This window comes from Chanos chanos, chromosome 1 (assembly GCF_902362185.1).
Source record: "Chanos chanos chromosome 1, fChaCha1.1, whole genome shotgun sequence".
Classification (NCBI taxonomy): Eukaryota; Metazoa; Chordata; class Actinopteri; order Gonorynchiformes; family Chanidae; genus Chanos; species Chanos chanos.
In genome coordinates, this window is record NC_044495.1 from 34,890,768 (window position 1) to 34,917,210 (window position 26,443).

General features: G+C 39.7%; 3 protein-coding genes across 6 annotated transcripts in view; 2 read left to right on the forward strand and 1 right to left on the reverse strand.

Annotated features, from left to right (window-relative positions):
• Positions 1-11,394, forward strand: part of ap3b2 (adaptor related protein complex 3 subunit beta 2) — a 39,931-nt gene extending 28,537 nt beyond the window's left edge. For 2 of the 4 annotated variants that reach the window (XM_030777538.1, XM_030777547.1), the window contains 12 exons: positions 59-245; positions 808-926; positions 4,222-4,336; positions 4,748-4,910; positions 5,225-5,345; positions 5,536-5,581; positions 5,727-5,833; positions 6,209-6,437; positions 6,916-7,000; positions 7,471-7,573; positions 10,309-10,442; positions 11,244-11,394. In XM_030777538.1, coding sequence (XP_030633398.1) covers positions 59-245; positions 808-926; positions 4,222-4,336; positions 4,748-4,910; positions 5,225-5,345; positions 5,536-5,581; positions 5,727-5,833; positions 6,209-6,437; positions 6,916-7,000; positions 7,471-7,573; positions 10,309-10,442; positions 11,244-11,394 — 1,560 coding nt within the window. Of the gene's footprint in view, positions 1-58; positions 246-807; positions 939-1,980; positions 2,041-4,221; positions 4,337-4,747; positions 4,953-5,014; positions 5,025-5,195; positions 5,346-5,493; positions 5,582-5,726; positions 5,834-6,208; positions 6,438-6,915; positions 7,001-7,470; positions 7,574-10,308; positions 10,443-11,243 lie in introns of all 4 variants that reach the window. The other 2 variants (XM_030777522.1, XM_030777531.1) reach the window with 2 other exon arrangements.
• A 5,768-nt stretch (positions 11,395-17,162) lies between these two features.
• cpeb1a (cytoplasmic polyadenylation element binding protein 1a) lies at positions 17,163-23,184 on the forward strand (the record flags this gene model as incomplete). Its single annotated transcript, XM_030779291.1, has 10 exons — positions 17,163-17,358; positions 18,102-18,328; positions 19,262-19,499; positions 19,614-19,727; positions 19,852-19,941; positions 20,202-20,338; positions 21,038-21,236; positions 22,288-22,382; positions 22,782-22,862; positions 23,074-23,184. Coding segments are annotated over 10 exons (1,488 nt in total), but the record flags the coding sequence as incomplete, so codon positions are not given.
• Positions 23,185-25,594: 2,410 nt separating this feature from the next.
• Positions 25,595-26,443, reverse strand: part of sv2 (synaptic vesicle glycoprotein 2) — an 8,407-nt gene continuing 7,558 nt past the window's right edge. Inside the window, exon 13 of the mRNA XM_030774366.1 lies at positions 25,595-26,443. This exon is cut by the window's right edge and continues 70 nt beyond it. Coding sequence (XP_030630226.1) covers positions 26,330-26,443 — 114 coding nt within the window. The 3' untranslated portion in view covers positions 25,595-26,329.

Genomic DNA, 26,443 nt, shown 5'->3' on the forward strand with positions numbered 1-26,443 from the left:
CCAGAAACTTCAGTCTTCCTTTAACTTGATGTTTCTCTTTCCATTCTCTCTGATACAGACCAAACTGCTTACCCAGTATGTGCTCAACTTGGCGAAATATGACCAGAACTATGACATCCGCGACCGGGCACGCTTCATTCGCCAGCTCATTGTGCCCACAGACAAGAGCGGCGCCCTGAGCAAGTACGCCAAGAAGCTCTTCCTCGCCCTGAAGCCTGCCCCTGTCCTCGAGTCTCCGTTTAAAGGTGAGACAAGTTCTCCAAATTATTTCACACAAACCTTATATTTTCAATGATACTCGGCCATCCTGTTTTATGGTGTTCTCTTTTCGGCACTGCATTTGACAATAGGGTCAAACAAATAACACTGAACTATTAAATGAAGATGAAATAAGATTCAGTAATTTTGCAAATGGTTTTCTTGCTGTTTTGAAATGGGTTATCATTGTTCTTCAAGTTTTGGGGCCTTTGACATTGTTAATCTAGAGCAGGTGTTCCCAAATCCCTCAGCTCATTATCAGAGGTTGATTTTTACCTGGGAATCAGATGTATTCACTCTCCTGTCAATCCGAGACTGTAATAGTTGACTGGGGCTGTGACCCTCTGGGACTGAACTCTGCTCTGGAGTACCCCAGAGTACACTAGGAAATGTAGTTTAAAGACCTACTTCTCAAAGTTTGTAAGAACTATTGCACTCTTATTTTGTTCAATGTGAACATCATTCTCCATAGCAGAATATTTGCATGTCTCATGACTGTCAATCTTTTGTTGTTCATTCTGCCTCTGGTTTTTGTGCTTTGACTTGCAGACAGAGATCACTTCCAGCTGGGCTCCCTGTCTCACCTCTTGAACACCAAGGCTGGTGGCTACCAGGAGCTGCCCGATTGGCCAGAGTCGGCACCAGATCCCTCCGTGCGCAACGTGGAGGTGAAGGATTCTGTGCGTGCAGTGGGAACAGTAACAGACAGAGACAAGGCCTTAGGGCAGGGGGCCTTCAGGGTGCTGCTCCGCCCAAGAGGGAGCACCATTCGAAACGAGTGCCCCATCATCACTTCCAAAAAATCGTTCCCTCTAAAAATGTTTTTCCTGCGGTCCATCAGCATAATATTCATCTCATCTTTCATAGAGATTCTCACTTTGCATCCTTCTCTATTGGCTCTTATTACCCGTAAAATGACATTGATAAGCGTATTTTCTGAGAATGCAGAACGATAGAAGTGAAGAGTTACTTCATATTAGTCACACAAGTGAGTTTTTCAATATCCGGCTTTCAATATCCATTCTGTTTGATGGAAGGAATGTTATGCTTGCAAGAGCAGAGAACTAATTTGGTTCCATTGCCATAAAGCGGCTCCATTATTTTTACCCTTGAGATTCAGGGGCCGTATTTGTGTCTCAAGCCTTTCTTTTAGTGCCCTCAGGGGTCACATCCACACCCGTCTGCTGCATGGCAGAGAGCAGCACCCACCAGCCATCCAGCCTTCATATCAAGTGTCACTCTGTATGAAACAATGGCACATGACATAGGAGTAGACTGTGCATAGCTTTCTTATAGGTGTCATACATGTTTTGTCACCACTAGTCATTCCTATTAAAGCATGTGCCATTTGTTTGTTTTTTTATGATGACATGTGGCAAATGAGGGCTAGGATCAAATCAAAAAATTTGTTCCTCTCATACGGGAGTGGACTTGTCTTTTGACTAGATTCTTGCCCTTTGCCTTTCATTTGAGTTTGAGTTTTTCCTTTGATTTTACTGTGATATTTCATGTTCACTCTCCCAGTATTTTGTGTTTGTTTTGTTTTGTTTTGTTTGTTTTTTCTTTGTCCATGAGCAATGCAGATTTCCAGGTCAGTTGGTAATATCTTCCACCGTCCTGCCCCTCTTTCTGAACCCCCTTCTCACGCCACCCAACTCCTCTACGGTATCCATCTCTAACCACATGACCTCTCTCTCTCTCTCTCTATGCCCTGGTCCACAGCTAGAGGACGTCATAAGCACCAGTGAAGGGCGAATCGGGTTACTAGGAGACTGGCGAGAGGTGGAAGCGGGAGTGCAGTGTGTTTTCTCTGCTGTCTCTCCTCTCCTCTCCTCTCCTCTCCTCCTGTCTGTATTTCTGCCACTGATTGGACAGGAAAGCTGAGGGATTAGACTTTAGGGACAGCTGGACTTCACCACAATAATGTAGTTGCATTTTATTTTTGTGGTCCCGTATATTTTTTTATTGACCCTGAGGGATGGTTCAAAAAGCAAATACAGTAGTGTGATGTTTTAGTGTAAAACGTAAAGTTATGAGGTAGTCTGTGTATATCCTAATATGTTTACAGAGCCGATCAAATTGGGTAGACTGTGTTGCTTCTAGGGGACCACAGATGTGGAAAGAAGTGACAGTTAGACAGTCTCTTTTAGTCTCTTTTTTTAGTCTCGCATTAGAAAAGCAAGAGATCGTCAGGGAACCAAGAGAAGAGTGTCAAGGCAAATTTTAAAGAAGCGCGTGTCAGGGTTTATGCCCCTCTAGTGTGGTGTTTATTTGTTTCCACTGCTGAGGTGTGAGTGCATGTGTGTGTGTGTGTGTGTGTGTGTGTGTTTCCCTTCCTAGTTTGGCCCAAATGCTTTCACACTGAAATCTGCTATTGTGAGATTCATCTGCCCCTTGGTTGTACTGTCTTGCCCCAGGACTCCTTCCATTTATGTTGCACCTCCATTGCTATAGTGTTAAGTTGTAAGTTTTGTTCAGTACTGCGGTGCTGATCGTGTCAGATGCTTGGGGATGCTACCACATCTCCTTAACATCTGCAAAACAGATTTGACATTTCCAATCTGTTTTGTAACCAGAAACAGTTGAGTAATAGGGTAAAATAAAAGATACTGAAAACATTGGAGGAAAGTTAATAAGTCACAAGGGAGTATGTCAGCAATTCAGTAACTGAATTTTAAACCATTCCCCACAAGTGGAGTGATTTATATGTTGTGTAGAGGAATTTATTTTTATATTCTATCATATTCTGTCATGACAAGCATGATTGGAGTGCACACAAACGCATGCAGGCACACACATTCACGCGCGCACACACATGCACACACACACACACACACACACACACATATGGCATCTGATATTAGGAAGAGCCACACAGACACACACACACTCATATGGCATCTGATATTAGAAAGAGCCACAAAGTAAGAATAATGCACTGTGCAGATACTTTGTTTTTCTGTTTTTTTCCAACACTTTACAGAATATGGTTTGACTTGACTGAAATAGAGTTGACTGCAAATGCACCAGTAAAGGTTTATCTGCAAACCTCTCAGTCATTTTGGTTAGAGATATCAGTACCTGAAATATGATCTACTAAAAATTATGCCCTGTGTGTATGGGACTATGAGTGATGCTCTAATTAATGTACCCTTGTCTCTTTAAAAGTGCAACCAAAATACTTGCCTGTACCTTTGACCTTTTCTTTTCTTTTCTTTTCTTTTCTTTTCTTTTCTTTTCTTTTCTTTTCTTTTCTTTTCTTTTCTTTTCTTAACTCTTCTCATCTCACGTCCATTCCATTCTTTTTCTTTCTCGTCTGCCAGGTTATTAGGCTCCTCGAAAGAGTCACGACTTTAACCAGCGTGAGTCAGTTAGTAAACAAAGAGCCGTGCCTCTTTGAGTCACAAATTGTAGCTCCCAAGTGAACTGCTTCTTCGCACCCAAGCGTAGCAGCTGTACTGTGCTTAGCTCAGCATTAAAATACCCCCCCCCCCCAAAAAAAGTTCTTCATCTTCTCTGTAACGCTCTTTAAGGCTTAATATCTTTGAAAGTGTGAAGTGTCCTCCTGGAATCGAAGAGTGATTATAACCCCTTTGAAGTAGCATCAGTAAGGCACTGTCAAAAGCTGTTGATTTACTCTGAACAGGAGGACATGAGTTACATTTCAAGGATATGATCTCTGTTAAGAGAATTCTTCCAGCTTACTGTAAATACAAGTGTGACCATGAATCCATCACCTCATGCAGTGAAACTGCAGAATGGAAAAATAGAAGCAAAATACATCTAAGCCTACAGACAGTAACAGATGTTGTCGTGATAATTTTGGCTTCATTTGAATTGGATAGTGCTGCAGAGGGAAGAAGCATTCATGGCCACTGATCGCTTCCCTTTATCTTACACTATAAAAATCACCTGCTGCTTTTGGCTTTGGAGACTGACTGCATCCCTGTTATCATCCTTCAGGTTCCTGAATGGACCAAATGTACCAGCAGGGAGAAGAGGAAAGATAAAAAAGTGGAGAAACCATTCTACTCAGACTCTGAGGGCGAGTCAGGCCCCACAGAATCAGCTGACAGTGGTAACCATGGACACCGGGTTATCGTGCTACCTGGCACTAAACTACTCAAGTGCTTTTTTCTTTAGAATGTGACATGCTAACAATCAGTTAAGAAGTCCAAAGTGATGAAACCTGCAAAGTAAGAACAGCCTTCTGGTTTCAACCAACGTGTTTCTACATCTTACGGCATACCAAAATCTTATGTTACACCAACAAAGACATATCTATTCAGTTTAGCTGTTTGAGATTGTGGTCCACAAACATCTGTACAAACAGTAGTTTTAGCCTTGACTCAGATGTTGGCTTTATCATGTTTACACCTCAAAATTTTAGATTGAAAAATTCCACCATGGATCAATATGATTCCACCATGAAGAAAATATGATTTATAAAAATACTCCCCCTGTGACTTTACTCTCTGGTAAATTCCAGAATCCGACTCGGGCAGCGCCTCGGAGAGCGGCAGTGAGAGTGGCAGTGGCAGCGAGGAGAGTGGGTCTGAGTCTGGGAGCGAGGAGAGCGAAGAGGACTCTGAATCTGAGGAAGAAGAACGGGACGAGGAGGAAGAAAAGAAAAAGAGAAAGAAAAGACCTGACAAAAGCAAAGCAAAGAAATCCCTACAGGAAAGTGCAGAGAGGTAATCTTAATTTAACTGTAATCTTAACTAAACTGTAATCCACTGAAATACAGAGACACAAGCTTTCGGAGTGTTTCAGTTACAGACTTAGTGAAAAACTTTGAAAAGCCGTGTCACAGTTGTCAGAAAACATGTTTGTTTTACAGCTATTTTAAAGTTGTTTTATAGTATGCTTTTGTATCATTCTTTGAGTGCTGACTGATTTTTTTTTCTCTCAGTGAACAGAGCAGTGGGGAAGAGCAGAAGAAACGAGTGAGGAAGAGCAAGGAGAGGAGGAGTGGCTCAGAGTCAGAGAGTGAGGAAGAGGAGGAAAGTGAGTCAGAGAGTAGTGAGTCAGAGTCCGAGTCAGAAGAGGAGTCAGAGTCAGAGACAGACAGTAAGAAGACAAAGAAGGTGGGCCTCCCACAGAGACTGGGACACATAGACGCACTGACACACTGGCACATAAAAGAAAAAAAAAACATTCCTCATATACAAATAAACATTACACAAAATGCACAGTCAGTGTCTGAGATATGTATGCCTACTATTCTGTGATTAGGCACCTGCATCAAAACCGCCTCCAAAGCAAACCAAAAAAGAGAGCAAGAAAGAGAAGAAGGAAATTTCTCTTCTAGATCTTGATGACTGTAAGGAAAATCCTTAAATCTGTTAAGTCGTTCATTTCAAGGAAATGATAATAAAAAACAAACCAAAAAAAAATGCTATGACTAAAACTACAATTATGGCCCATTTGTTTTGCCTTTGATAATGACAAACCCTGATTTCTCCTAGTTGAAACAACGCCCATTGAAGTGACTCCAGTCAACAACTTCCTGTCCAACAGCTTGGTGACAGACTTGGAGGGTTTGTCCTTGACAGACACAGTCATGAATCCTACGGTAAATGAGAAATTCCTCTGTCTGCTAAACTCTTCTCTACTGTGTGCATATTTATGTTAGGTATTTTATATTGAATCTTGCTTTGAACTGTTTGAAAGCATTCTTGTGACCTTCATTCTCCATTACGCTGCACTCAATCACTTTATAAAATAATAAAAAATCAACAGGCATACCTCATAGTTCAAAAGTCATTTTTTAGCAGGCACGTGTAGATTATCATTTGCTTTTCCACTATTTGCTTTTAAACAGTGGTTGTCTCCTCCCTCTTACATGAGTTATTTATCTGCACTGTTTTCTGTGAAATGCAAAGAGAATTTTTACATAGTCTAGTTCAGTTTGATTGGACTAAAATGTCGCATCATTGTGTCTACTCAGACCATCGCCCCCTCTGGAGCAGTGAAGACCTATGAGCTTCTGCACCGTATAACTGGGGAGGGTTTAGCAGTGGAGTACTGCTTCAGTCGACAACCCTTTGGACCTGACCCACACATGGTGGCTGTCCAGATCCAGTTCACCAATAACACCAGTTCTGAGACCAAGAACCTACACATGGAGGAACCCAAACTGCTGTCTGGCATGAGGATCAAAGAGTTCCCGGAGATTGGTCTGTCTTTACAGCATGAGCTCTTTTGACCTTTAATTCAATATTATTAATGCGCCAATATTAGGATAATTCATTGTATAAAAACTGACTTGAATTGTGCCATTGAAACTTTTGTCCTGAAGTTTACTTGAAGTAAGTTTAAGTCCCTAAACAGTGACCTTTTTGTGGTGATTTTTGGGTAACTGTGATTGTGAAGTCTTTGTTTATTGACCATAAGAGTAGTACCAGCTGTGTATCTTTTTTCCTTGTTTTTGGGAGAGTCAGTGTCTTTGATTAATGGTCTTGACCTACTGCTGTCATATAAAAGCAACCACATATTAGCATTTCATAGCATATATGGCATATTCTGTCCTGCAGAACCCATCTTTCACAGAGAAACCAGATAATTTGCTCTCAGACGTTTGATTTATAATTCGGTCTTTTTTCCCTTTTTTTTCACTTTTGTGTATATTGTAATGCTAATGTTTTTCTGTTACAGAGGTGCTGCCACCAGGTGAGAGTGCTACTGTGGTGATGGGCATTGATTTTTGTGACTCAACACAGGCAGCCAACTTTCAGCTCTGGTGAGGGATAGTACCTTCATTTTGCTAGTTTTATCATTTCTCTGTGTCTTACGCTGTTACCTTACTGCTAATAATTAAAACACTAATAAAATTTTAAGTATGGATGGACTTCTTATTATAATTATTGTAAAGATGTAAGGTTGATATACTTTTAAGTCACAGCTTTTGAGATATTCCCAAATATCAAATGGCATTTCTGCCTAGTGACAGCGATGAATATAAATGAATAATTGTATTCCATAGAAATAGCATGGAACATTTAGTCTGCAAAAAGTGTATTGAAAATGTTTTTTATAAGGTCGCTGAAAGTGATTTAAAATGAATGGTCTCTAAGAGCGCCACTCACTTTGCCTTCTCATGCAGGCTCTGTGTCATTTTCTGATCTACAGAGTCAGAACAAAACTCTAGCTTCCCTGCCTTCTCAACACTAAAAATTGGGCTATGGTTTTAACTTTTTTTTTTTCAATCAGCACTCACACCAAGAAGTTCTTCGTGTCAATCCAGCCACCGGTAGGAGAGCTGATGATGCCAGTCTTTCTGACAGAAAATGAGTTCAAGAAAGAACAAGGTAAGGTCTGAATAGAATGATGAAACTTAATTATGTTTCTGCATATCTATACACTGTCTTTGTTTTAGAAGGTTTGCTTTTTTTCTGTTGTACACTCATAATTGTCATTTCAGTCCATTTCATTCCAAATAGGATAAGTCTCTCTTGGTTAAAAAAGCTCTTTTGTTGTTATGAAGCCGTTTTGCTCTCACTAATCCTGGGGCCCCTGTTAGAGGGGTATTTGAGCCCTTGGACTGATTGTAAACCCTACCTTTAATTTTAATTTAGTTTTTCATCTGAAATACTCATTTCCATTACAACCTAAAGGTCACTCATAACTATGTTGATTTACTATTGTATTGGTGGTTAGGGACTCATTGACCACAGATTTCCAAGTGAGAACTTTGTAATTGTCAAATGTAAATATACAAATAGAGACAGTTATTGATTGTCAAGACAGGATTTTTGAATGATTTATAATCGTTTTGATGCTGTGGTCATTCATAAACACAGGAGGTGAGACGAAGTTTTTTACAGCTGGTCTTTACAGGATGCAAAGATACTTTTTGCCTAGTCTGTCACACTTTGATATACTCAATGAAGATCAAAATGTAAAGAAAAGAAACATTGGGAAATTGAAAAAATGCGATCAACCATTGAGACCAACAGCATCATGAGTTTAACTACCAAGATAGCCAAAAATCTGGATGCCTTTGCCGGGAGGCTGCCATTTGCTGTCGATGGATCCTCAGGCAAAACACTGACTAAACGCACCCATTAGAATCTACATAGATATTGTCAGTTGACTACAAAACCAACATTTTGCAGTGGTACTTTTGTGGTTTCAAGTGAGGAGGGCCGTCTTTAAGGGTAGGCCAAAGGACATCAAGGATCCAGAGAATCTTTGAAATATTCCAGTGTGATGATACTGATAAGAGGGATGCCACTCATTGTGACACTTAGCTTGAGAATTGTGCCATTACTTTTTATTCCTTTGGATAATTAATAAAGTATAATATTTCCCACATGCTGGAAAATTACAGTATAACTTGTTTTACAAATGTCCTACAATTCTTAAACAAACTATAAATACCGTACACAACAAGATACAAGTAAGGTTTGCAAATACAGCAGATTTTACTAATAGATACAACAGTGTGATTGCAAGGAACATCAGCCATGGTACTTTCATGAGATCATCTCACGCTGGAACTTGTTTACCCACTTAACCTCAGTCTAACCTTAATCCAGTTGCAGTGTACATTTTGGCAGCCAAGGATCCTGTGCTACAAGACACATTATGTTTGTTTATGAATTGTTGGATATTTGTGTAATGTTTGTCCTTTTTTTGTTAAATTTTGGCATTCATTTTTCTCCATTTGACTGTATATGTGAATTTTTTGTGAAGTTGACATAGAACATTTTACCTACAGAACCTCTGTGACCTCTTGTGACAATAAGCAGTACAGCAACATTGCATCTGAAGCTTTCATAGATTAAAAAAAAACAAACTCATCCATTGCAACATAATTTTTGCTTTATACTGACAAGCCTGCTTTTAAAGACTAGATTAAGTCAGTGTCTACATTCCAATGTTTGTGTCATACTTGTTTTTTTTCCTTCTGTATACCTGTATTTTGTATTGTGGAACAATAGAGAAGCTATTACAGTTAAGTCTTGGTAAGTTCCTCCGACAGGCTCGGTCCTTTCTGCTGTTAGTGTACCACCTCCCTCAATTTGCTCCCCTCCCTCATCATACACAAAAACCAACCCCCCCCCCCCCCCCCCGGCCGAAATTTTTCCTTTGCTTTTAGTTGAACCCTGTGCTCTTATTGCAGTCTCTCTACTGCCAGGATAACAGTGACTATGCATTTTCTGTGTCACAGAATGTCAGGCAAACTGACCTGCATCCCACCAAGAATGTCTGCCTCACACACTCCTTTAATGCTAAACTCTCCCACCCTGTCACATGGCGATCACTCCGGGAATGCCTAAACAGGATGCCAAGTGTCTTAGATATCCTGCATTTGGACTCATAAACCAGCACTCTTTTCACAGGCTTGATGTTAAAAAGTTGGGCCACGTGTTACTCATGTTTCAGCCTCTAACTTCAGTTGCTGAGTTTCATTTGTTGCATCTCATATCCGGCATTAACACACAGGTGACTCAGAAGTTGCATAGTGCAGAATGATACTGCTGCCTATTCATTCAAGCACTGTTGTCATCAATGCTAGTCTTCAATTAGTATTGCCTACTTAGCAAATGTCATCCTCTAAAGATCTAGCTATATATGTTCACTCCTCCCTGGCCAAACAAATCCTGAGCAAAACTTCTGTGCAGTATCTGATTTAGAGACATTTTTCAAAATTTAGGGACAGATTCTCTAGACAAGTGTTCTAACAGTAGAACCTCATCCATTGTAGTCCTGATTAAAATACTGATGCCTGTACTCCATAGATTATGTGTTTGGTTTCTTTCTTTTAATATAAGTCTAATGATTAGAATATACAATAAGTCACACCAATGCCATTCACCATATCTGTTTGTTGTTGTGATCCATCAATGAGTTAAAAGTGCTCAGGCATGCATCTTAGGATTTTGGCCCTAAAGGACATTTAGCATACACAGAATCCCCACCCCTGAGTATTAATCACCGCTGATAGAGAAAAGCTATATAGCGGGTGAGTAAGATGTGAGTGTCACATAAGTGAACTTGCCTTGAGGGGTTTGACTTTTGTAACTGTTTTTATGCACAGGTCAGCTGATGGGCATGAATGAGATCACAGAAAAGCTGACACTGGGTGAGAAATGTCAGAGTGATCACGCCATCGTCCAGAGGGTCACATCAGCAGCCAACGTCAGCAGGGTGCCCTGCGGCTCAGACAAGGAGTGCAGGTTAGATGGAACAGACCGCTCCAGCTCTGCTGAGCACGAAGTGCAAACAGAGAAATATACTCCCCTCATGCATGCCTCGACTCTTTTGGCGAGGAAAGTTCTTCATGTCTAATTTTAATTACAAAAGTAGTGAAAATCAGATTGAGAAGCAGAAGTTTTTTTTTGTTTAAGGGTGAGAATTTGATGACGAAAATAGCAATGCAAATACCTCAACCTTACACAAATCAGAGTGCAAATTTTTAGTTGTCTCAACCTGTCTTCTTTGTTTAATTGCCTGAAGGGAACCTGTCTTGAAGATTTTCATTTCCGCATCGTTCTCCCTAAAACCGATTTTAACAGGTCATCTTTTCCCCTGGAAAGAAATACCTCTAAGTTTAAATCCTCAGTTTAAAGCCTGTGCTGAGTAAAATTATGGCCACATCACATTTTTTAACAAAAGTGTTCATTTACCAAAATATGTCTGCAGATGACGAAGCTGGTTGTAAATCTCTTACAAGATGTAATTTTTCACGGATGAAAACCTTCAAATCATTCAAACCAAAAAGGACGAGCCTTACCTTCATTACACTATTATTATAATTTTGATAAATAAACTGAAGATATTCAAACAAATTTATCTCACAAAATATTGATTTATATGTAACATAAAAGTACTCATGTTTGTTCTCATATGATATTTGCATGTCTGACTCTTTTTTCTTCTGCTGTCTGTGTTTCTGACTTCATACTCTTGTCTCTGACTTTGATACTCTTACCTCAACACAGTCCTCCTGTTCCTCCTCCCTCAACTCTGATTTCCAGGTTTGCAGGGAAAACAGTCACCAGTGGGAGCCTGGTTCTGGTTACCGTGGTGACAAAGGAGGAACGTGCCGCCCAGCTCACTGTCAACTGTGAGAAGATGGTGATTGGCACGATGCTAGTTAAGGATATTCTCCAAGCCCTGACGCAGTGATGGTCGCTGCCCAATGTGACAAGTTTGACCTCCGTACTAGCACACCCCTCTTAGTTTTCCACCTCCTCATATTGCAGAACACTGTCAAAGCCTGATATCCCAAGGGTGACAAAAAAACATTAATGGAATTGCACATTATGTCATTTACAAAAAAAAAAAAATAAATTCCAGGTCTTTCCTTTGGAAATTAAATTCACAGAACTGCATGTTAACGACACAGACAAACCTTCAGTCAGTAGATTGGTTTTAACCATTTGATTCAGAATTGTGGATAGCTGTAATATTACTATGCAGCTAAGAGTGTCTGAGCCCCACATTCCATTTCTGCTTAGTCATCTGATCATTTCTAGTTTAGCCAGGTAGTGAAAGGGACAGTAATATCTAAAGCAGCAGTTAAAGGAAAAATGTTCTAGACTTCAGACATAATATGTATCCATTCCTAGAATGATACGAATCTAAACATTTTATCTGTAAAAATTTTGTCTGTAAAAGCTATACAAACTTGTGTCCTTATAGCCCATACCCCATCCATATTTTACAGTGCATTCAGATGACATATAGTCAGTCAATATTGTCATTTTTGGGACTCATTATTCAGCCTACCAGGAACCTTCATTTTTGTAAAACAAAACACTTAAGGCAGTGTTTTTTTACAATTCTTAATGCTTGAATGTTTTGTATGAAGAAATAGTTTGCAGCTACCAACACACAAGTTCAGTTTTACACTTAATACAAATAACAACCATGTAGAAAACCCATCACAAATAACAGACCTGTCCCAACAATGTAACGCTGCTTTATTGTTTTATTGTCAGCGACAATCAAAGGAAATGACATTAATCTACAACGTCTGATATACACAAATACATTTTCTCTTGGAATCACTCAAAAATGATTTGCTATAGTTATACTGACATGTTGTTAATGCTTAGTAATAAGCACTGAGTGAATGTAGAATGATGGAGATGGCTACTTTTTTGACTGTAGAGACAAGTTCTGCTCAAAGTCTTTTTTTCTCAGCCAATGCACTACGCATTTAACACCTTTCTGTGGTAACACAATAACAGAAAACAGGGTATTCTATCTATAATGTCAGTTAAATCACTCCAATCACACTGGCCACTGAGACTGTTATTATTCACGTCATCTACATGTTATTAGTAGCTTTTGCAAAATATCTGCAAGGCACTGCACACTCCAAGTTGAAATTTTCGTTAACATGTCCCTTTGAAGATAAATTGTACTTATGCTGAAAATTGTTTTCCACTTGGCATCAATACGTATTTAAGATTTAATGAACCCAGCAGCCATGTTTGGCTCCCAAAGGGAACTTTTTTTCCATGGCCAGCTGGTAATGCCTAATTCGAAAATAGCTGAACATAAAAATTAAAATTACATTTTGGCATAGAAATGTATCCAAATATATTGTTAACCATGTTCCTTAATATAATACTGTGCCACACATAGGTCTCATATCCTGTCCTCCCAAACCTTGTTAGATTTTGTCCAATGAACTTGCCTCTGTGATTTTCTGCAGTGAAATCTGCCTGAAGTCTCTTCCTGTTGCATTAAGCATGCATTTCAGTAACAAACACTCCATAACTGGAGGGAGTTCCCTGTGGCTACTTACTAGTGCTGGCATATGTAACCTTGAGCAATTAGCGAGAGCAGTCACCTGTCTGAATTTGGCCGCACTTTGCAAAGAATTGTGTCTGTGGCATGCAATGTCCCTAAAAAATGACATCGTGATGGTAAATTATCCTAGCTACCTGCTAGTATGTGCAGAGCACTTCAGACCAGAAGATTTAGGAGAGAGATTCTGGCTTAAACATGTGGACTATGTCTGGATATTGTCATGCGGTAGTAAGTCTGGATAACTGCATATCAACTGTTGATATCATTGGGACGATTTATTCTTGTGAGAGACTTAATTTTTCCCTGCTGAGTTTTCAACAAAAATGTGAAAATTGTCCTTGGTCACTACTGGCTAAAGTACTGGCTTCAAGTTATGAAACTATGATGTGTCCACATTCATGCTTTATTCATGATAATGTACAGGTCACCCTCATAAACTCAATGTCAACAACTGTCATTTTTTTCTCTCTCAGATTATGTTTGCAGTATATTATTGAGATCTGTATGTACTGTGTCACACCAAAGGTATCTGTTGCTGTCCAAGTGTAACTCTGTCATATAAACTTTGACTCCAGTAGAAATATGGATATTGTAGGATTTAAGAGAAATTTACTGCACTCAGTTTTTCTTGCACATTGTCTGTTTTAATCGCTCATGTTGTTTTATTGTTTTTGAGACGAAACATTCAGAAGAAAATATATTATTTAAAATGCAGAGTATAATTTTTATCATTGTGATATCTTTGTATTATTTAGTTTATCTCCAAATGTTATGCTATTGACAAGTTTTGGAGCATTTTTGTAGTGTAGTTCATGATAGAGAAATAAAGGTTGTATTAGTTAGATGACACACATTATCTGTGAATGGTTTCTGAACGGAGTGTTATTTCCAAAAGCAGATGAACTTTACCCAAAACACTGCAATATGATTAGATTAGATTGCCCATCATAAAGTTAATCAGAGCTCATTTGCATAATATTTCTCTTGATTATGTCCTTGTGTGATTGCTAATTATAACGTGCTGTTTGGATATTACATCTTAATTTATTATGAAATGAAGAATATCAATAAAAGTTTACTTGGACACTGGAGTGTGCACACCAGATTTGACATGTCTTAATACAACTATTATGGACAATGTACAGATCAGCTTGTTTTTTAAACCCAGAGCCACATACAAAAAGAAACATACAAAAGTTAAATGTAATTGAGGGGCAGGGATTGTTCATACACTATGTCTGGGTACCCAGATCTGAAACAGCAAAAAGGAAAAAAAGGAGAATTGGTGTTACTGACAGTGGCATTGAAGATCACACCTGAAATAAGTTACTATGCTGCTGATTAATAATGTTAACAATGTATTTAATGTGTTGTTAGAAGAGTGATGAATACGTTTCAGATACAGAAACTCTTGGTGTTGTTTAGCAGCAGACATCTGTTTTGGAGAATGGGAGGAAGAGCAGCTTGACATCACATCTTTTCACGGTCTATCAGAACTGTCTATCAGCAGTGAATATAATTTGATTTTCCCCATGGTTCAAATTACAGGGGGGATTAGGGGGGTCTGATCCTCCTAATTAAGACTTGAACCCCCCCCCCCCAAAAAAAGAAAAAAAACAACAGTTCGGGGGGGTGGGGGGTCGAAACATTTATATATCCTACGCTATACAACCCTGGAGAAAAAGTTGACCCTCCCAATTGTCATTGTATAATTCGCACTCTGATTGTCCCCCATCTGTGGGAGTGGCCTTGTTATAGCATGGATTCTGTCCGCTCAAGTTTTATCCCACCTGGAGAAAATAACAAGACACACAGAACTAAACCTAATGAGAGAGAAAAAAGCTCTGTATGGGTATCACTGCTATACATGCGGAGTATTACTGTATGTCATACCCCATACAGGGTATTACAGAGTGTAAGAAGCACCTTTCAGAGGTGCACTGACTTGGTTCAGTGTTTTATCTAAACTGCAGATATCCCAGATAGTAAGCCTTGACATATTGAAACTACATATAAATTCTTGTTCTGAGTATAGTTCAAAGTTATTGATCTGAAAAGCCACAACCAGTGCTTTATAAGCTGTACCCAACAGGTTACCAGCAAAATAAAGTTAACTGGCCAGCGCTAACCCTGTAAGAACCCTGTTCTTCAATTAATTAATGTCAGAGTGCCAGTCATGAAGAGTTGGATGAATTTTCAATTCAGATAGCTCTGTGCTATATACATATTTACTAGAAAGATTTCAGTTTGACAAACTCACTACAGTAATCACATTATTACCAACAACTGCATTTTAAAAAGTACATTACTGAAAGACACACTATTTAGTTCATTCAGGTCCAAACCCTTTGGATTCCAGAAGGGGGAGCAACATGTGTCCAGTAGCTGTTATGCAGTCCGTTCATGTAAACCATTCTGAAAGATTAAGAACCTGTTAGAGCGCACTGGAAGCTGTAACAACCACATTATAAAAGAGCTGGAAGCACCTAACTGCAAGAGGAGGTTTAGTTTTTGTGCAGGGCTCTTTCATTAAGTGGTAAATTCCCGTATGAATGCTCCTAATTGTCAATGCTGAAATCCATTCAAGGGCTTACTTAAACAGTACTGTGGGATTATGATGTATGTTGCACTGTAATTAAACATACAGACAGCACTAACCTGTCACTCACTGAAGCCTGAACAGGAAAGTCATCCTTTTAGATATATTAAAGGAAAATGCTGAGAAACCAAACTGAGGGTGTTTATGGTTATTATGATAAAACCTGGATATTATGCTAAAATGTTTTTGAACTGTGGCACCACTTTGAAACAGTACAGGTACTAGACTGCAGGGGCTTTGGAAAATGTTTTATGCGACAGGCAAATTCCCATTAAAGGAAAATGATCTTTAAATAGGTCAATGGAATTGTAGGGATTGTAAGAACGGTGTAAAACATTGAGAGAAAAAAGTTCTTTTAAAATGAAAGATAGAATGGGGTGTAGTTTTTATACAATGTGCTCAAAGGCCATCTTAATGACTGATTTTGGCATCTGGCATCAAAATGGCAGCTTCAGCTGATTTTCTTGTTTAAAGGAGACTTGGACACATATTGTTGCTGATTCATGCTGCCCCTGTAAGCACTCCAGATACAGGATCTGGCCAGAGACACAATTTGACTTTCAGCCTTTTTCAGACTGTCTTAACTAATCCTCCTTAAAGCACATCTTTGAGAAATCCTCCTTTTGTAGATATTGTTGAAGATATGCCATACTGTAGCTTGTCAGACCAAAATGGACGGTGGTAAATTTATGTTTTGATTTGATTCAAGTTTATATAAAATGCCACCACTCACTGCATTTTGTGTGAGCCTGAATAGTTTTCTTAACAATATCCATTGAGTAATTAAATAACTTGGAAGAAATGAGTTGAAATTTTGTTTCCTCGTCTGTGTTTTTCACTTTGTAACAGGGTGTGTCCAATCCAGAAACACCAAGTGAAAAGAAAAAACGTGAATAGGTGAAAAAAAAAAAACAAAGCCACCCAGATGAGCTGAATCATAATGACTGTAGGACCAGCCCTCCCCTCCCCTTCACTGAGAAGAGCTGCTGAGTCAGGGCTGGAACTGGAGGTGGCCCGGCTGAGACAACACACTCTAGACATCGGCTCACTCCTCTTTATTCAGATGAGTGTGTATGTGTGTGTGTGTGTGCTGTTTGGTACGGAAGAGAGAGGAGCTGCTGCTGCCCTGCTCATAACACACATACACTCACATACAGACAGACACTCTCACACACACACACATACACACAGAGCAACCACTCGACCGAAGGACGTGGAACTAGACAGCGGCTCAGCGCAGCACAGAGTCAGGGGAACTACTGGCACATGTTTTTGATCGCAGCTGGGTGGGATGTCGCTAGACGTCAGCCATAAGCCTCCCAGCGTCCAGGTCACATGCTTAGTGTGGCAGTGATGCAGACAAAGGTGCATGGCAGGCTCAGCAGGCACAGTGGCAGGTTTGTTGGTCACTGGGTTTTTTTTCTGTATATGGAGATTGTCAGGAGATGGAAGAGCATATGTGGTCTTGAATATAATGGATGTGACTGAGAATTTTGATCCTGGTATGGTCTGAACGCTCGCTGCCATCTCACTCACAGACCTACAGGACACCGACTCGGCTGCCACGGTTAGCGAGATGCCTTTCTCCCCAAGGGAGCAGGACGCCCCCCGCGGCCTACCCAGCGTCTCTGACCTGGGCCTCGGCCTTCGGTCCCTTGGCTTCGCTGGCTGGGACCAGCCCTGGGGCAGCCAAGATGATGAAACCCCAGCTCCAGCCTGTAGCCCTTCTGGTGAGTGTCCCATTCCCAATGTTAGTTTATCTTACAGATATTAGACAGAATTTTTGGCAGCGTCACTGACAGTTTCTCTTTTCTAGACATTTACAAGCTTATCATGTGTATTCTTTTCAAAAAAAAGGGCTTTTGTCTGGGCATTTTCAGTGCTAACTGTGCTGTGGGGAATGAGAGACTGTTCTGGAAGGACTGAGCTGAGCCTTAGTGCCAGCTCTAATCTCTCCCCCTCATTCAAGTTTAATCGATTTTAAATGCATCCGAGCTGTAGATCAACACCAGGCAGACCAAAATTAATGCCATTATGTTCACCAATGTTTCTCTCTAAACTTATGATAAAGGTGATGTTATTAATCAAAAACAAAGTATGCTAAAAAAAAAAATCCATCAAAATAAAGAGTTAATGTTATTGTGGAGCTTATATTTTCTGTCTATTTAAATCAAATTAGACTTGCTAGACTGAGCTCTTAAAATATTGGCGTGTACATATTTTAATGGAAAGTCCCACTGCACGTTGTTCTGACCCAGTTCTTATTATAGACTGCATCAACACAACCACATCACCCCAAACTGATCTCATTTGTGCTCTCATCTGGGTCTGTAATAACTGTGAGACCTGAACTTTATCATGGCTCTTCTTTTTTTTTTTTTTTGATTGTCATTTGACAACCCACTATAAGGCATAGTGTATGTTTAATAATAGCTATTATTTTATTTTGGGATATGTTCATGCTGTCCTGCAGTGCTTGGTGTCTTGGGTGGTCCTTTTTCCAGCCCTCTGGGCAACCCTCAGATTCTCCAGGGTCCTGAACTGCTTGGGACAGCTGACCTGCTAGAGAAATTCCCCAGCCTGGCATACACAAATCCTGGTTTTGAATCTCATTCCCTGCTTGACTCACGCTCCAGCAGCCCCGTAGACTCTGAAACCAGTGGCTTCAGCTCTGGTTCAGACCACTTTTGTGATCTGCTGGTAGGTGAATTGGTCACGTGAGCAGCCTGACTTTACATGGTCTGTTATGTGTTGTTTGTAATTCTTCTTTTGCAAATAGTTGGATTGTAATTTTGGTCAAAACTTAGAGGACAACAATTTTTTTTGACCAGTGATCTCCACTGCAATTGTCACAAAGCATGAAAGGCTGCATGTAGAGTGTTTGTTTGCTTATTCACTGATGGAGGCAATGTCAAGGTTGGTAGTTTCATGGAGACAAATGGTTAACATTAATTCTGAGAGAGCGGCCTTCGTAAGTGAAAGCGAAGGAGGATATTTGGCCTTTACACTGACATACCACCAGTGGCAGTTTCATGGGACAACCACTTCACACCCACTACACCATCCCAGCAGAAACAAGTTGTTTGCAGATCATCAGTCTAACAACCTGAGCAATACTGTGATTTTCCACTCACAGATAAGTTAAAACTCTACCAGCAATCATGTGTTTTTCTTTTCATGTGTGCTACAACTGAGTGTTAAGACTCTCTACATACAGCCTGATAGCTTTTATCTAGGACTCAGAATTAGGGAAAAAAACCTGATCTATTTATATATTGTAGCTTTTAAAGCATTTAATCCATTTGTGATACTGAAGATGTCACTGTTAGGACTAACACAGTCTCAACCGCAAACCATGGTAATGATAAATTGAGATGGTTTGGGTACCAAAACATGATAAGGGTTCAAAACATGGCTTGAGAAAGTACCCACCTTATTCAAAAGAAATGTAGATGTTTCATCTGTTTCTGCCGACATAATCAAAGACAATCTTCTGTTTCCCCTTTTTGCTAGTCATCAGACCTCCCAATCCAAGACTCATTTCCAAAGGCTTAGCTATACTGCCAATATTGGATAAATCTGATAAACCACAGCATAGGACTTTGTGATATATTGCTTATTCATTTCCTGCAGTCCTCCTTGCGGATCTCTCCTCCCCTACCATTCTTGATGCCTGGTGTGCAGAAGGACAATGTGAAGCAGAGCATTGGCACTCATTTGGAACAGGAATGTTCCCCTCTTACCCCCACAGCCCCTGCCCTGCCTGAAAGCTCACTGTCCAAGGGCTGGCCGCAGGCCGCGCAGTGGTCGAGCTGGGACAACAGCTCCTTCAGCATTGAGAGGGAGGCTCGGCTTCACAGGCAGGCGGCCGGTACGATGATTGTAATGATGTCACGAACAGCTAATGCAATGTGTTGACTTGCTAGTGACTATAATGTTCCTCTTTCAAAAGTCACAAACAAATGTATGTCCTCTACGTTTCTAGCCGTGAATGATGCCACAGTCACCTGGAGTGGACAGCTGCCAGCCAGGAATTACAAAAATCCTTTATACTCTTGCAAAGTATTCTTAGGAGGAGTGCCATGGGACATTACAGAAGGTGACATTAGAGCAAAGCACAGCTGACCACTTACACCCAGTTATGAGTGATCACTGATGCATATTCATGCAGATTTCACTTTTGTAGAACTATCCCTCTATCTATTTTTTCCCTCTCTCTTTAGACAGCCTTATTAACACATTCAGTGTGTATGGCCCACTGAGCGTGGAGTGGCCTGGTAAGGACGGAAAGCATCCTCGCTACCCCCCTAAAGGTAATCTACGCAGATTCATGTCTTTGTTCGGATTTTTTAAGGCTTATTATTTATTTATTACGAAACGCGCCATTTGGTTTGGTCTCTATTTTCAGGCTATCATGTTGTACCCATGGACTGGTGTTTAATGTCCACTCTATGATGGTGTCATTCATCCAGTTCTAACCATCTTTAGTGATCTTGATAATTGAATTTCCAAAATTTCTCTGTATTAACTCCTTGCTCCATGTTTTGTGTGTGCTGACTCCTGTCTGTTGTAGGTTATGTGTATCTGGTGTTTGAATGTGAGAAGTCAGTGAAGGCTCTACTGCAAGCTTGCACTCAAGACCTACTCCACACTGAGGACTACAGCGAGTATTATTATAAAATGTCCAGTAGGAGGATGCGCTGCAAGGACGTAAGTGTCGTGAACCTTCTCGTTCTCTTTTCTCCATTTCATATGGAAGTTTTTATATGCATTGCTATTCGTCGCACATATGATATTCTTGGTGCTTATGGCGATAAGCCGTTTTAACATTTCAAGTGATTTTCACTTTTCAAAATACTGACAATAGTTACATTTTGACTAGTCATAATAGTAAGCTGACTCGCCAGGAAACCAGTCTAGAATCATCATGATGATATTTTTAGTAGTTTCATTCTTCTCACATATCCACAATTTCATAACGAAAAGTGAAAATTCCACTATGACAAAATAATCAGATTAGTTGCTACTATGACCCAATTAAATATTAATATATTTCTGTCGATATGATTATGTTTCAGATATCAATAACTGCATTTTAAATATACTTAGTTAAAAAGATCCTAAAGTGATATTATCACTAGTCATAGCTGAATAACAGATATCTCAAATAAGAATAGTGGTCAGCCATAATCAGTAATTAGGTCCTAGATTTACCATTGCATCATCTTTAAATCAGAAGTGTTTGTTTTATCATGTTGCACCACAATGAATGACCCAAGAGTTGCATGGATACTTCTGAAAAGCATTAACAAAAAATGGTAGCTTTAAATGATAAACAACTAACTTATACATTTGGCTTAACTTTGGTTTCCACTGAAGCCTAGCCCTGTTTGTCCCGGTTCTCCACAGGTACAGGTGATCCCCTGGGTAATCTCAGACAGCAACTTTGTGCGCTGCCCATGTCAGAGGCTGGTCCCCAGTAAAACAGTGTTTGTTGGTGCTCTGCACGGCATGCTCAACGCTGAAGCTCTAGCCTTTATCATGAATGACCTGTTTGGAGGAGTGGTGTATGCTGGGATTGACACAGACAAGCACAAATATCCAATAGGTCAGCCTCCTGTTCTTGGTAACATCCTTAAAGTGTCAGACCACTTAGCATGAAACTGTAATTGCTTTAATGGAACCATTAGACATCTGAGTGGTAGTTATTCAAAATAAACTGCAGTTTTCAATGCAGACCAACTGATATGAGCCAACTTTTAGTGGCAGATGTTTTAATGACTTACTGGTCCAATTCTCTGAAGAGCACAGGTAATTGCCGAAATAAAGGAAACATGGAAGAATACAAAGTACATTTAAATCTGGTGTTTCCACACAGGTGTGGTTCCTAGGTTAATCAGGCAATAACTGTCCCATCATGCTTCGGCATTGAGAATATCATAGACAGGGCTGCTGTGGTCAAATTTTTATGAACACAAAACCACCTTTTGAGAATTTAATGGTGTGAACAAAACAGGCAGTGGTCCACTGAGCAGCGGAAGGAAGTCACACGGTCATTTTTTGCCCTGTTCTTTATGAATGCATGTGTAGTGCTCCTATATAAGAAACCTTTAGTTCTGTGTACTTATTTTCTATGAGGAAGGGTCCTAGTGATTTTGCTATGATGTGGGTCCATTTTCCTGGCATAGTTTATGTCCCCTCAACACCTTCAAATGCAAGGTAAATGCCAACCAATACAAATCCATTCTGAAAAATCATCCTTAGCATTTCTATCCTGATAGAAGGTTTCTCTTCCAATGTCTTCATCCACAGGACACAAATGGCCACTGTATGACTTGATTAGCATGAAAACAGTTTAAACCTTTACAACCATCTCAGTTAGCAGATCCACCCCATCTGAACAATTGTCACTATCAACAAGAAACCAAGGATTGATTTTTAAAGATGTTGCATTTCTTCGGTAGAGTTCCAGACATCTCTATGATCTGACCAGAACCTGTTCTAGTCACTTGTATTTGACCAACACCCTAATGTAATACCATATGTTTTTGTTTTCTTTATTTTGGCTTTTACCTGTGTTCTCTCCTTCCTCTTGCAAGCTCTGATCTCCAAATATAAGCTCTTTTGAATCCTAACAGTACTGTTTTTCATTGCTCCAGGTTCTGGACGTGTGACCTTCAATAGTCAGTGGAGCTATCTAAAGGCTGTTGGTGCAGCAGTTGTTGAGATAAAGACCTCCAAATTTACCAAGAAGGTGTATGGTTCTTTCAAAAACTCAATATACATAGAAATTATGATGCAGAATTTCCCAGTCCACCACTAGCTATGGTAGTTTTTCCTCAAGTAGGGTTTGATAATCTGCTGAGGTGTGGAGGCTTTTGCTCCAACCATACACAGAGGGTATGTAATCCAGGAATATGTAGTGCTTCAGCCAATGGTGTGCACAGGACAGCGCTGTCAATGATAGGAGAGATGTTACAACCTAGGTGGCCTTTGGACAGCTATAGTGAAATGTCAGAATTGGATTTTAAGATTGTTAAGCAGTTATGGCTGGGTCAGTCTAAACCTGAAGAAAGATTCAGACATTTGAAAAAGCCCCACAGGGCCAGTTTGCAGAGTACTGTTCTAAAGCATCTCTGCCCTCTCTTCATAGGTTCAAATCGACCCTTACCTAGAAGACTCCATGTGCCAAGTGTGTAATCGACAGTCAGGACCATTCTTTTGCAGAGACCAGGTAAGAATCCCACACTGAGTCAGAAGAGATGATGGATTGATTATTTCTTCATTTGTACAACATGATGAACTAGACAGTCCTGTGTGGTTTTTACATTCTATTAATAGAAATAGAGAAAATCCATGACCTTTCGTAACAATTTGCCGACAAGACTGTACACTTTTAAGTTGCTACTACGAAAACTGAGACTTGTCTTTCTACCTTGCCTCAGGCTTGCTTCAAGTACTACTGCCGCCCTTGTTGGCACAGGCAGCACTCCATGTGTGTGCTGCGTAGCCACCGGCCCCTGATGCGCAACCAAAAAGCCCTGGACTCCAGCTAATGATTACTGGGCGTGCCACTTTTCTGCTCACTCAAATGCCTCTGGGAAAACTGAGGAGCCAAATGTTGTGTTGCACGAAGGATACTCTTCCAAAAAGGATAACGTTCCCCATCCCTTCTTGTCTTCTTGTACTCCTTTACTTAATGGGGAAACCAGGAGAAAAATCAGTGTAGAACCTTCACTATTGCACTGCTATCTTACTTGCTGTTTACTTGTTCACTAAGGCACTATGCACAGTGAAGGGTTGGGTGATTGCAAATACCATCCCTACCACTCCCTTTTCCCATTTGTGCTACTCCCAGACATCAAGGTTTCATGGAAGGTGTTGATTGACAAACCTTCATGAATTTTTTTAGAGCTTTTCCTTTCATTTAATCTTGCTCTTGTTTTACTTCATGTTGGTTAATCATCCTGCAAGTTTCATTTTCCCTTGTCATTTGGGAAGATGCCAGTCAGTGCCTTTGGATCGTGATCACTCTTTGCCAAGCAGCCAGCCTGTCTATTTTTTGGTAATGCAAATTTGGATTACTTAACCAATTTGCATTTGTGAAATTTTAACTATTTTATTTATCCATCTGCATGATCTTAATATGGACATGTTTTATCTTTACCCCTCAAGACACTGAACCTCATGCACAATTCACACATACAGTTTGTTTTGATGATAAAACATGTATAAGGACAATTTAAGAAGTATTTTGACACATCAATATTTTAGCCCGCACTTTTTTTTTCTTAGTTTAAAATAAATGTACCATTGCCAAGGCATCATGGTTAGACCTCTATGCACAGGACATGTCATGTTGGTTACTTGCTTTGTGCAAAGCCAATTATAGTGAAAGTCCTGAAATTATTAAAATATTATGACTAAACCATAAAAAACATTACAGACCCAACTGAGAAATTGTACACTGATCAGTTGCCTAGAATGTACTGCCAACAGAATGATGATGTGAGGGAAACGCTTGTTGCCCAGTGAGGTTTTGCATAATGAAGGCAACATAAACAGTACAAAAATAGATTAACAGGCTATATATCCAACATTAAAATATTGCAAACATTAAAGAAATTATTGGAAATTTGAAGGCAAAATGATTGCAATTTCTTTTTAAATTTTTTTTTTTAGTTTCTAAAATTGGTTAAAAATTCTAAATGATGATTTTTTTTAATTAACTTTGCTGCCATGCTGCATCTACTCACACTTTTCTTCACTCTCAGATAGAGCATTTCTTTTTGCTATCAGTGAAAAGGTGGTTTTCCACTGAAAACAGATTGATGTAATCTGTAATTTCCTGAAAGGGTATTTTTATGTCACTGTTCTGGCTCCACCATACTAGTTTTTAATTTTTTTACACTATTATTTTTTTTTCTTGCATTGATTTTGGACTGTGATACCTCTGTCTCAGAAGTTGAAAATTTTGCATTCTGTCTTACTATGTGCCTTTTCCTTGTATTTTTTTTTTTTTTGCACATAATACTAACATAATACTAAATTTACCTTGCCTTATGTGGAATAGTTGTGGAGTGAACCTATGCTAACTGAGGTGAACATCAATGGGCTCCACCCAAATTAAGAGCAACTGGTATTCCTCCATAGATTTAATGGGGTTGGCACAGGCCCCAGTGCATATGCACATGGTTATTTTCAATTCTTTTTTTCTTCCTCAAAATGAATAGCATAAAAATTTTATCAAAATGTCTGCATGAGACCCATTGTCAGGGGATGGTGGTGTTGATCTGTGCTTTCCTTTTTGTGTCTTTTTAATCAACATAAACTGGTTGAAGTACTGCTCTGCACATACAGTTTAATCTAATGGCCAAGCAACTCATTGCTAGATGCTGCTGCAAACTGGCTAACACCATGCTGTCAAAAAATGATCAGATTTAGGGTAACGAAATCGGACCAGACCTTGACCCTCGAGATTGTGTACTGTACATAGTTTTAATCGAATACTTGCACTTTTTAATTTGCACTTCATAAAGGGGTGACAATGGTTTTAAGCACTTTTTTTTCTTATTTGTATTTCAGCAGAAGGGGCAGGCATTGTCATCAAAGGCATGGCTATCTTTCTTCAAGCTGCTTGAATCCTGTTGAAAGTGGAACTAATTTTGCCTGCAGCAACTGTAGAACTAAACAAAGCTCTGTTTTTCCCCCCCCTGAATACTCTCTCCTCTGTTTCTCTCTCCCTTCTTTAGACTCTGATGCTGTGTGCCAAAGATCCCAGTGTCATCTGTTCCTTTTATGAAGTGTGTTGTGTTGAGCTTATTGCCTAGCCCAGCTGCTTTTTAGGTTTTGAACTGTCTACCTCATTGGTCTGCAAATATTGCTGCAGTTACCTACAGATGTGAGGTCTGATTGGGCACAATAAAAATGTTGAAGCATTGCCTAAGGCTGTTTTATTTTCTTAAATAATGACATTGGTCCATCTTTTACAACATTTATAGAATACAAAAAGGAATAAAAATTAGGGTTAAGATGAAAATATCAGGATGGGCACTCTGTTCAATGAAATGTGTCTGTCCAATGAAACTGTGTTTATGGCCCCCCTCAAAACAAGTAAAGAGACTTTTAGGCACATCGGCATGTCAAAATACAAGATGCAGCCCTACTGTACAGACATTTCTCTAGAAGTTTCTTTGGTCACAAGAATGATTGAATGGTCAGGAAACTTATGTTGTCTGCCTGGTTATGTTTACAAAGGAATTTAAAAGAACTTTGAGAGGAAGTTTTACCTTGAAGTAGCTCTGTAATTGTACGGTGGTGCATTCCTCTGGGTTCGGAGCACCACACATTAGTATCCTTAGCTTTAAATAATAATGCAATATTGCACCTGTAGATCTGTCTTTCATTTTATAAAAAGGAAAAAGGGATTCTTGCCCTTAAGAACTTAAGAAAAGATTGATCAATATTAAGCAGCTTTACAAACTGTAAAAAAAAAAAAGAAATCCTGTTGTCACTCCTTCTGAGGTTACTCTTCAAGAAGATACATAGCAGGAATGCCCTCCATTGATCTCATGTCACCGACTGGTGAAGGGGTGCCCATGCTTGTTACATTTCAGGCCATAATCATATTTGTAAGGAAAGTCATAAACCAGCAGGACTTGGGCACTTAACAAGCACATTTAAAACATCTCCTGAGCTACCTTATGTGAGCTCTGACTGTTTGGTAGATGGTAGTTTGAGAGCTGCAAGTCCACCAGACAACAGCAGCGCTGACACCAGCAGCACTGGCACTGCACAATTTGAATCCACCAGTTG